General features: G+C 40.2%; 1 protein-coding gene across 5 annotated transcripts in view; it reads right to left on the reverse strand.

The window, feature by feature from the left end:
• Positions 1 to 8,606: 8,606 nt before the first annotated feature.
• The window catches only part of Elavl4 (ELAV like RNA binding protein 4), an 86,858-nt gene continuing 82,785 nt past the window's right edge, over positions 8,607 to 12,679 (reverse strand). For 4 of the 5 annotated variants that reach the window (XM_032900247.1, XM_032900263.1, XM_032900283.1 and 1 more), the window contains exon 7: positions 8,607 to 11,562. In XM_032900247.1, coding sequence (XP_032756138.1) covers positions 11,193 to 11,562 — 370 coding nt within the window. In that variant the 3' untranslated portion in view covers positions 8,607 to 11,192. The remainder of the gene's footprint in view (positions 11,563 to 12,679) is intronic. The other variant, XM_032900272.1, reaches the window with a different exon arrangement.

The raw sequence follows: 12,679 nt of genomic DNA on the forward strand, positions 1-12,679 counted from the left end.
GGTTCAGGGAGGGCCTGGGTGGAGTGACAACCTCTTAGCCATTCTTTCTCAGATGCCTGTTTTGTACCTGGTCAATATATTCCTTTTCTCTTGTCACTGCAACAAATGACTGCATTTATTGGCTTACAGCAGCATGACTATATTGCATTACTATTCTAGGGACAGCGACTCTAAGGTCAAGGTGTTAGGGATATAGTTCTGGAGGTTTTAGTAGCCCATTTCCTGACTTCTGTAAGTTTCTAGAGACTGCCTACATTTCTTTCATGATATTTTGTACTGTGGACTCTGATGTTCTTGCTTCCTTCTTGTAAAGATCCTTTTTGTGTTCACTTGGATAACCCAGGATCCTGTCTCCATCTCACAATCCTTAACTGGGTCACATTTGCAAAGTTCCTTTAACCATTTAGAGTAATGCCAAAGTTTGAGTGATTATGCTCCTCCCAAATTCATAAATTCAAACCAACACCTAATGCACCTAATGTAGCGATATTAAAGTGTTGGGAATAGGCCACAGGGAGTAGGCCACTAGGCCATTTGTAAAAGCAGGATTGGTGGACCTATAGAAGGGAGTTTTTTCACCTTTTTATCATGTGAGGATGTGACCAGAAGGTACCATCTACCAGGCAGGGGACAAACCCTCAGCAGTCCCCAAATCTATGGAAATACTAACACTAGACCTATTACTCTCCAAACTATGACCGATACATTGCTGATGTTTATAAATTACACAATCTAACGTTTTATAGAAGTCTAACAGGACCAAGACTGTAACACTTATAGGATTAGGTTATGAAAATTTGAGGTTTATGCCTTACTTTGCCTGTTGGAGCTAAGCATGTTCACTGACATGTCCTTGGTCTTCTGCTGACAGGTAAGGCACAGTCTCTACTCTTTTTTTTTCTTTTTTCAGAGCTGGGGACCGAACCCAGGGCCTTGCGCTTGCCAGGCAAGTGCTCTACCACTGAGCTAAATCCCCAACCCCCAGTCTCTACTCTTAGAAAGCCTTATAGCTTAGGAGAGAAGGCACAGCACATAGTTAACTCCACAGCATGAGAGGAAACCGAGAAGAGTGATATATATCCTGGGCTTGAGTTGCCAGAATAGGAACTCTTAAGAGAGACTCTGTTAGATTTTGAGATAGGCATGAATGAGACAAATAAATAACAATGAAATAAGCATTTATATATTTTTTACTACCTATCAGGTAGTGCTTAAGGACAAACACATATTTTTTGATCCTCTCAATCCTGAGTAAAGTGGGCACTAGTATCATTTATATTTTATGGAATAGAGTGTCTCAACTCTCTTTTGTCTTTTAAAAAATATGGTTTTTCAACAAAAATTAGGCTGTGCTCACCCACATACGGAAGGATAATCTTGCTTACTAATTGCTTATGGATTCTTGTGAATTCTTAACTGATTCAAATGCCAGTTTCCTCCAATCATTGACATACCAAGAAACAACATACTGCCAGTAGGTCAGTCAGCTTTCTGTTGCTGTAACTGATACCCAAGACAACCAGCTCATAAAAAGAAAAGGTTCATTCTGGCTCAGTTTCAGAAGTGTCAATCTATTAGTTGACCCCATTGGTTTTAGGCCTGTGGCATGGAAACCAGTCATGGTGGAAGTAAATGGTGGAGGAAAAGCAAAACAAAACACGAAAACAAACAAACAAACAAACCCAACGTTTGTCTGATGTCCAGGAAGCAAAAAGGGAGAGAGAAAGAAGAGGAGGCTCAAATTCTACCACCTCCTTCAAGGGCCACCTCCAATGACCTAAAGATCTCTCCCCAGGCTCCACCTCCAATGACCTAAAGATCTCTCCCCAGGCTCCACCTCCAATGACCTAAAGATCTCTCCCCAGGCTCCACCTCCAATGACCTAAAGATCTCTCCCCAGGCTCCACCTCTTTAAGCTTCTGGCTTTAGCAACACTCCCCCCGCCCCCCGAAAAGCTTCCAAAACATGGCCTTTCAAGGACAATTACTATATAAACAACAATCAGCTATTTGGATAGTCATTAGCTAAAATTATATGCAGGGATAAAGATGAGGCAGAGATTGAGGGAATGGCCAGCCAGTGACTGGCCCACCCTGAGACATCCCATGGAAGAGAGCCAGTCCCTGACACTATAGATGATATGTTGCTATGCTTGCAGACAGGAACTTAGCATAACTGTCTCCTGAGAGTCTCTTCCCAGCAGTGAATGGAAACAGATGCAAAGACCCACAGCCAAAAACATCAGGAGGAGCTCAGGGAAGTCTTGTGGAAGAGTTGGGGGATAGAATTGAGTGAGCTGGAGGGGTCGAGGACACCACAAGAAGACCTACAGAGTCCACGAATCTGGCCCATGGGTGCTCACAGAGATTGAACCATCAACCAAAAAACATGCAGGGGCTGGGCCTAGGCCCCCTACATACATACACAGAAGATGTGCACCTTGGTCTTTATATGGATCCCCTAACAATTGAAGCGAAGCCTGTCTCTGACTCTGTTCTCTGTTGCTGGATCCTCTTTCCTTAACTGTACTACTTAGTTGGGCTTCAGTGGGAGAGGATGAGCTTAGGCCTACTGTGACTGGATGTCCCAGGGTGGTGTGGTACCCAAGGGGAGGAGAAGGGGAGGGGGTGATGAGGAAAGGGATTTGTCAGGGTGGGACTAGGAAGAGAGGAGGCATGGGCATGGGGGAAGTGATTGGGATGCAAAGTGAATTAACAAACAAATCAACCATTATAATGAATAAATGGATATTGAGAAGATTCGTGGCTCTGAATGTACCATTTTATTTTGTGTACGTGTGTCAAATATATGCATGAGTGTGTGTGTGTGTGTGTGTGTGTGTGTGTGTGTGTGTGTGTGTGTAGGCCAGAGGACAGCATTTCATGTCATTCCCTCAGGTTACATTCACTTTTTAAAGACAAGGTCCTTCATTGCCCTGGAATTTACCAAGGGGTCTAGGCTGGTTAGACACTGTGCCAGGGGTCTGTCTCCCCAGGGTGAGATCACAAGTTCACTATCATACCTGACTTAAAAATGGTTCTGGGTATTTTAACTCAGGTCCTGGTGCTTGCAAGGCCAGCATGGCACAGAAGGAGCTAACTCCCAGCCCTGCTTTTGTTTTTCTGAGACAGATTTGAAATGCAGCCTAGATGGCTCCACAGCCCACTATGTAGCCTCGGTGTCTTTGTGTTCACTATCCTGCTTCAGTCTTCACATATATGTGCCACTATGCCTTACTCTCATTACTCTGAATTATGGTGACAATCAGAACCCTCTCTCTGGCTTGGTGGTTTGGTGCCTGTGACCTCTTTCACCCCATCATCATGCCGTCCGTGGAGTCACAGGGCTTCTTCCAGCATTTCGCTGGGTCTCATTTTCCACTCCTCTAATCTTTTGCAACATGAATTCTCCCTGTCTCTAGACACCAGCCGTGTCACAGAGCAAGTCTCTGGCAGAGCTGCAGCCCCTAACTCTTGTCTTGGATCACTTTCATCCTTCCCAATGTCTTGGTTCTCAACTTACCCAATGTTTCTTTCAGTCTGATTCATCTTTCAGTGGATGACTGATTCCTAAACACTGCTAGCATGCCTTTTCCTGTTCAGTGTATGACATTGACTTTGTCATACTGCACCATAGCTAAAGCTGACCACTGCTTCCTCTGTGCTCCCCAGATACCCTGCATCTTTGATATGGTACCTATATACTCTGCTTACACTTGAGTTCTTCTAAGGTAGCCACTGATTGATTCCTCTGCTTCCCGGAGAGCCATGCCTTCAGTTCAGCTACCCAGAGAGTTCTGTGATATACAGAATCGCCAAGGAATCACTAACCCAACCTAGCATGGTCATGGAAGGTTTCTCAGAAACTATATTGTGTATACTTTGAGGGAAATGGTGATTGTGTGGAGGAATGGCATTTTAAGGAGAGGAACCCTGATGGCTGTGGAATGAAATAATAGCTAGTCATTTGGGGAAAACTTTGGGCAATGTAAAAACCTTCTTTTTTTCCCCCATGGATTCAAATGCAGAGGTTGAACTGATCACCGAGGGCTTTCCGCAGTTCAGTAGGACAATCATATGCCTTATGTTGTCCTTCTTGGATTCTAGAGCATTCCACCTCCTCCTCCTTTCACTCCTCCTCCCAAATCTTCAAAATGTCTTGCAGTTCTCCCTCTCGCGCAGACAGCGTGCACGTCATTGTCCCACGCATTTTTTTGTGTCAAGCTTTACGTTCTGTATTGTTTTCTCTCATAATCTGATGGAGTGTCACTCACAAAGTAGGAACGAGAGAAGAGCAGTCTGGCCATGTCTGCTCACCATGCCACTGCTGCAGTGCCTGGAACATGTTCTTTAGATGAAGGGTTCCGGCATGGACTTGACTAGGCCTCAGCAGATTTCTCTTTAGCACCCTACTCTGGTGAACCTCATTCCTAGGTGGGTGGTCAAGAAGTAAGAGTGCTATGGTAAATGTCACTAATATATTTCAGAGGAAAGAAATTGGATTGAAACCAGATTTCTTCGAGCCTGTTTTTGTCAGATATTAACTGAAGAGTCTGTTATGCATCTTTTAGTAATATCCTGTGAATTCAAGGGGCAGTAGTGTTCAAGAAAGGAGAGCTCACCAGATGCTGTTGGCTCAAACAATGCCTCCTGTGGAGACAAGTGGAGGGCCACTCTGAAGGGCAGCTAGAAGGACTTAGTGTTCTTTCTATTCTTTACACCCTGACTGCAGTGATGGGGGGGGGGTGTTATGCTTACCGTCTGTTTACCTTCATTCTACCATTGCTATGGTCTGAATGCACCTCAAAAGTCAAACACTGAAACTTAATCCTAGAGCATGGCTGCTGCTGACAGGTCTTTAGGGATGACTAACCCTGAGGAAGGAGACTTATGAGTGGGATTCAGGCTCTAACAAAAGAGCTCAAAGGAGGTGGTTCTTTCTCTTCCGTGAGTCATGGCGTTTACTCTGGAGGACACAGCAATAGTCCTACATCCCACGTCCATCCTCGGCTGCTTTTGAGCTCAATAACTTTTGGCAATTAATAAAAACCTGCCAATAGTACAATTTTATTTTTAAATCACCATTGAACAATAGAGCTTTAAAAGTCTCACCGTCAGGTTTTCTTTATCCATTTGTCTGGAAGACATGTTATGGGATCCATTTTTCTATTAAAGATCTGAGGAGGGCTTTAATCCAGGCAGAGTGCATTCATTCATGGAATTGCTCTTGTTATTTTGCGTAACTAGGCTCATCTCTACCTTTTACTAAAGGGAAGACCACTTGGTAATTGTTTTGACTCCTGTGAAGAAGAATTTGGCTTAGAGCCAGGGTGGTATAATGGACTATCAGGGTCTAGACAGACCCAGGTTTAAATTTTTGCTTCACCACCTACTTGCACAGGATACCTAACCTCTCTGAGTTTTTTGGTTCAATGTAAATGGGGCAATGATATCCTTCATGAGAACACACATGTTAGTAGTTGGAACAGCAAAGGCTTTCAATGTACTGTCCCTGTCCCTAGAAACATTTGTTTATATCTCAAGGACTTTGTTAGAGAGTGTCTGAACTAATTATAAGGCATCCTGGAGAGTCATGTGAGTCACTTTGAATTTCAAACAGTAGTAGATTAAGCTGAACTTACATAGAGAGCCTTCTTGTAATTAACCTGGGGTTGGGTGATTTTAAGCCAGTTTTCATTCTGTGGCAGAAACCAAAAGGATGAGTCTGGAGCAACGCTGTTCCTTTAATTGAAGAAACACTTTCGTGTTCTCAGATCTATTTTAATCTTAAGTGCCGATTATGCATCATTCTCTCCCGTTAACAGACACTTCTGTAAGTGATCCGCACACAGAGAAATACGATTCTTACATAAATACTGCACCAGGAGAAATTATCTTATTACCTAATATGCCAAAAAGCTAATAAGATAAAGAAATGGTACAAGTCATTTTTGGACAATATTAAACTTGCTTTTAGCTCATGGAAATAAAATGTAATTTCCTTTTATTATTCCTCTCATCAGGTAGAACAAAGGCAGCGGAGGGTAGAGGGTATTTATTATACAGCAGTGTTCCTGAGCTCTCTTAAAGGCTGGGGGAGAAATTCAGGCAGGATGGCCTCAAATTAAGATTTTAATGACTTCCGTTGAGAGAAAACATTTCTTCTGTCTGCCAGGCATGGTTTTTTGAATTCACATTCAAAAGTGAAAACTGAAGCTTCTTACTTAGTTGTACAAAACTGGTCTCTACCTGCTCGCAGATGTTCACCCATTGAGAAACAAACATACATTGTCTCTACCTGTCCGCATGTGTGCGTCCATTAAGAAGTGTCTGCACAGTGCCTAGAGTGCTGCTTGGAGGGGGAGTGGGGTCTTTAATTATCTGCTGCAAAGGTGGCTCTGTGCCAAATTAGGATATTTAAGTTGTCTAAGAAGTATCAGCCCCACAAGACTTTGAAACGCTGTTCCTTTGGGGAGTCGAATATCATATTTACAAATGAATAAACAATCGATTTTGAAAGAAATTTAAGCAGAATTCAAAATGAATAAAAATTTCTGACTGAAATCATCATCTGGTCAGTGTGTGGTCTGGGGCGGTGGACGTAAGTAATGATTTGAGCAGTGCTTCTATGGTTCAGTTACAGACACAGCACACGCGTGCGCATACATGCACACATGCACACACATGCACACACACACACACACACACACACACACACACACACACACAGAGAGAGAGAGAGAGAGAGAGAGAGAGAGAGAGAGCGATTACACTCTTCCTATCTTTTGATAGAAGTAACACTAACTAAATGCTGTCAGCCTTCTGTGACATGCAATTTTTCATCCAAGCAAAATATAATGTACCCTGGACCTCAAAGAAATTTAATATTCTCTCCACATTTTTGTGATTTGCTAGAGCTCCCTACAAACACCCACGGAAACTATATTTGCCTGGAGATTTAAGGTAATGGACAGACAGCTGCAACAAGAGGGATTTTTTTTTTTTATTCCACATTAAGCAGACACATTGTGCCTATGTTGGGAAGAATGTGTGGAATGTCCTTCTAAGGACATCTTCAGAACCTATTTAAAACCTACATCTATTTGTGAAACTTTCTGCATAGATCTATTATTGGGGTGCAGGAATGAACTACATGAATGAGAAACATTATAGCATCTTTCTGTAGTCCAACACCAACAGGACCCCTGATGAGTGGCAACTATCACAGGGTTAATTGCAAAGCTCTAAGACCCTACAAACATATTTGTGAAGCTGTGTTATTTTCTGGGGCAGTGATTTGTTTAAATGTTCATTTTCCTTTACAAACGAAACATGGGGCTGTATTTAGAGAAAACTAGAGGGACCTTTTGAGTTCAACTGTTGAGGTGCAAGCTGACTTACAGGTTTAATATTTAGCTTGGTTAATTAAATCCCATTCTATGCCCTGAATTTAATTATCCCAACTGATGTGGTAATTTAATATAATAATAAAAAGGGGTTAATGAGAAAAGGAAGAGAATTGGGCTATTCATTCATCTGGATCAGTGGGGGCATTTTTTCTTGAAGTGTCAGTTTATGGATGGTGATGCTTTATTGGGCATTATGAATTTTCAATTAGTGAGAAAATGGAAATGAAAGACAGACAGTAGATCATCAAGGAACGATCACATTCAGAAATAGGTAAAATGCTCATTCTGTAAAGTTCAGGGCAGATTTTAATGTGACTTCAAGATGAGGTAGACACTTTTTACCTTTATAGGTTGTAGATAAATAATGTTCTTTTTACACTGCACATGCAAGTCTCTCTGCCAAGTTCCTTCTCAAATAGAAAGTCATGTCTTTGCTTCTTATAAATAAAAGTGAGCTTAATGATAAAAGTTGATCTTTCTTGTTGGCTGTCACTTTTCAGAACAAATAGTCTGCTTCCTCCATACAGTACTCAACCTTACCTCAGTGGAGGACAGGGCCAGAGAAGCAGACTTCCACTCGATTCAAACCCTACTGGAGGCTTGCTTTTTTTCCTTTTCTTTTTTTTTTACAGGTTACCCAGTCTCATGGAACATTGCCTGCATTGCCTGTGAAATGAGGATAATGCTATCTGTTCTTCAAAGACTACTGAGAGGATGAAGTGAAAGAAAGAATATAGTAGTCCCCACATGGCCTGGTTGATATATTATGGGTGCTTTGTAAATGGTGACAGTTTGTCCTCCTAACAAGCCACAGGTATTCTTACAAACAACAGGAACATGTCATAATACCACAGTAAATACCAAATCTTCTGGCTTACCAAGAAGACAGTGTGCCTCAAACTTTAAAGGACCTGTGATCTGGTTCTGTATAAATTTGCCTTCAGCCTGAGATTCTGCATTTCTAGCAGGTTCTCAGATGACAAGGGTACTGCTTGTTGGGGACCACACTTCCAAGTAGCATAGAATTAGGGAAATGACTTCTAAATACTGAGTAAACTTTGACAGACCGGGCTAAGTTGCAAAACAGAACTTTACTCTATTCCTTTTTTTTTTATGTAATGAGAGAATATCAGGGAACTCTGCATATACTATAGAAACAAGTTTACATAAACACATTTAAAAATTTGGGAAGCTCAAATTCATTCTACACACTTTCATTTATTGTCTGGACAGATAAAGTACAAATAATTCAAACACAACAAGATTATGAAAAAAAAACATTTACAATACTTTCCCTCAGAAATCATCTAAACTAGCAAGATTAACATGAAGTCATTCATTTGTAACTAAAGTATACAACTGCCTGGTCCTAAGATTTTTTTTCCTTTTTTTTCCCCCAGATTGAACACATCATAGAGAAGAGATTTTGGCATGCCTTTCCCATGAATGCTTAGCAAATGCATCAGAACTTTGCCAGCAAACTGCATTCATTCATAGCAGGTGACATATAAAGGTTTCCCTGAATGTTGAACGAGTGTTCTCTGAACTGAAATCTGGTGTTTTTATTTTTCTCCAAAAACCGAAAAGAGGAAAAAAAATAGAAAAAAAATTTAAAGGAGTAGTCTATGATGCAGCCTCGGTTTCCGTTATCTGTCTACCACTACAACGACTACTACAAAGTTTGCCTCTTCAGTGTGCAAACAACAGTCCTGTCTACATGCACTTAGTGGGTTCAGCATGGGAAAAAATGCACAAAATAAGCACAAGTTATAAATAACCATAACGTTTTATTACCATTAAGACTAAACTTGTATTGAAAAGATTTTATGTAACAAGACAAGAAAAGCAATAGCAAATTTTACTATCAACTAGATTATGCATAGCGAGTAACTGTTTCTATTACCCAGGGAAGAGCATGAACTCTTGGATTTTTTTTGTTTTATTTTTGTTTTAAATATATAACCGTACAAAGCACAAACGTACTAAAATGATCAGTGCACTGGATGTGGGAGTTTGCTCCCACAGTCCTTTTGTTCCCTTAGCTCTGTTTAGTTTTCCCCAATCTGAATTACATTAAAATAAAGACCCAGTATTTTTTTTTTTAATTTTTCTACTGTGCAGTAAGAAAAAATATTCACAACAAACATGACAATATATCAAACAATAGTTCTACACAAGTTACCTTGATACCTCTTTAACTGTCACTTAAATATCATAAGAAAACATTTTAAGACATATACAAACAAAACTAGCCAAGTGTTACAACTTATAATAAATTAACCAAAGAAAAAATAACTTTATATATATATTTATATTATATATACACATACACACACAACAGAAGGACACAATAATATGCTTCTTCCCAAAGTTTAAGTAAACAAACAAGTAGTCTAGCCAATCTAGCTATATTTGATCTTGGCCATAGGCATCATCACATCTGCAATTAAATAAATAAGTGTTTCAAGCAACATAAACAGTGTTTCAAATGTACCCACACAGCCCAATTTTATCAGCATGGGCTACAAAGTGAATTAGAAAATTGCTTAATGAATGTAAAGCAAATGTATCTTTTTTTCCTCTCCTAAACACGTTTACATTTAACTATGATACTAAGATATGTAAATAATTTTGTAGCACCTACTGCTCAAACTAAGGAAGTTTTAGATTAAAAGGAAAATGAATCTTTTTAATTTTTGTTCTGCTGACATCCCATACTGATGACTTAAAGAAAAACTGTCTTTCAACTCATCTCCTTGCTTTTGGGTTTTGACTGTGGGGAACTGTGGTACCCTGGGTAGAACGAACACTCCTTTCCCCTAGCAATTAATATTTTTTATTATTATTACATGCTATGAAAAGATATGAAGATCATCTGTTTATAGCCCATCCTTCAAAAAACAGTCTACGAATCCAGTTTAAAACACACATCTTGATCTCTAAAAAGTTACCAGTGCAGTATGAACGCGACAAAGTTGTCAATTTCCCCTAAATTAGCCAGTCAAAATATTTTTTCTCAAATCCAGATTCTCTTGTAAAAATTCTTTATATTTTATAAAAATAGATTTTTCTTGAAACCCATTTTCAGCAAAGAGACCACCTCTTTGGCAACAATGTTAATGTTATTAAATTGTTAATGTCATCAGGTACCCCCTTCCCCTGTCCCCTAACAGAAGACTGTTTTAGTTCACATGATATAAAAGAAAAAAGGAAAAATAAAAAAATTTGCAAAAGTTTTTTTTAATTTTTGCAATTTTTATTATTCCTCTTTAATTTGTGTGGGGGTGTTTTTAACCAATCTGATTGGATCAACATTTTGACAAAAAAGAAAAATCTTTTTTTTTCTTCCTTTGAATTCCATTACTTTGTAAAAATTGTTTGTTATTTTTTTGTGTTTTTTGTTTTTCTTCTTCAAATGAGCGAATGGTCATCTTAAAAAGACCCACCTTCAAGGAAGGTAGTAAAGTTAGCTGGCTGGGTAAAAATCCCTGCACATTGCTATCTATGTATATTATATTCAACAACGACAGCTATGAAAGAACATTCAATGCATCAAAGGTTTTTTTTTGTTTTTTTTTCTTTTTTTTTCTAAGCATTATAAAATCCTTTCCTGGTACACCTCAGGATAATCCAATGTTTTAATACTTAGGCAACGCGGGCTTATAAAGTCCATGGTTGAATATAAGCCTTGGAAAGTTTGTCTCTCTCTTTTGTGTATGTGTGTGCGCGCATGTTTTGTTCGTATATATTTATATATATTTTTTAATAAGTAAGGGTGAGAAATTCAGGACTTGTGGGCTTTGTTGGTTTTAAAGGAAACTTGCAACACTCTGTCTCCCAGGCGGTAACCATTGAGGCTGGCGATGGCCATGGCTGCCTCATCGTAGTTGGTCATGGTGACAAAGCCGAATCCCTTGCATTTGTTGGTGTTGAAGTCACGGATGACCTTGACGTTGTTCACTGCGCCAAAGGGGCCAAAGAGCTGCCAGAGGACACTCTCATCAGAATCAGGGGACAGGTTATAGACGAAGATGCACCAGCCTGTCCCTGTGTGACCAGGGATGTTCATTCCCACAAGACTTGTCATCCCGTCAATGGTGATTGGGGAGAACCTGGGGGGACAAGCAGAAGGGGGGACTGGTCCAGACATCAGTCTGACCATGGATGACACACAGATGCACAGACACAGACACGGGGCAAAGGGCTGAGTGAGTGTTTGCAGGAGAGTCTTCAGGGTTTCAAAACCAAAATGCAAAAGCTAACATCTGTGATACTTCTTGTGACAAGGTAGACAGCTAAGGTACGTACACGCCAAGAGAATGATCAAGTCATTGTCTAAAACCACGAGAGGCCCCCAGATCAAGGTTTTACACAGTTCTAACACAGCCTATGTTCGTACATTGTCCCACCCTGAACCTACCCGGCCATAGACTGTGAGTTCTCGGGGAAGGGACTCTGGTTCATCCACTCTAATGCTGGGTTTATTCACTCAGTGGAGTGTATACAGGCTCTCACAGACACAGTGACCCATAGAAAAAAAATACATGTTTATTGATTGAGTGAATGACAATTTTGATGTCAGTGCTTGGAAAATGTTACATTAAGGGATGGCCCTAGAAGTGCTCGGTTGTACCATCAGCACAGCCCCTCCACGTACGTCTGTCAGAGACCTCTTGGTGTTACTGAGGTTGTAAATACATGAGGAGGTATCTTGTTAGTAACCAGATGAGTGGCTGGTGTTCCATTTAGCATTTATTCATGAGGGTTTCCTCATAGAATCAGAGCAGTGATAACAGATGCACTACTCCTTGATCCGATATCATCTCAAGTCCATTTCTGAGCATCATTGGAACAAGGCCTCAAGTGGTTTGTGCAGTTATAATTTTTGAATTGCTATGCATTAGAACAGCATAAAAATACTCTTTGTTTTGGTGCGACTACTGCATTTAGGTTAGAAATGTCATCTTTTTGTTTGTTTAGAATTGAAAAGAAAAAAAAACCCTTCAGATTTTACTCACTGTCTGATAAAATAAACCCACGTGGCATTTGTGATGGAAGAAACAGGATACCAGAGTCTATGGCAGAACAGTACTGGCAATATTTTGTTTCACCCTGAACTTTGACCGACTGACTGCTGACCAGACTGCTTTCCATTTGGTTGAATTTTTTGAGGGGTGAGGGGGAGGGGATGGGAGAAGAGGAAGTCCAAAATAGATGGGGGGTATGGGACAAAGTGCACGTTATGATTATTTTAAAAAGTAAACAGACACT

Source organism: Rattus rattus, chromosome 1, assembly GCF_011064425.1.
Source record: "Rattus rattus isolate New Zealand chromosome 1, Rrattus_CSIRO_v1, whole genome shotgun sequence".
NCBI classification, from domain to species: Eukaryota; Metazoa; Chordata; class Mammalia; order Rodentia; family Muridae; genus Rattus; species Rattus rattus.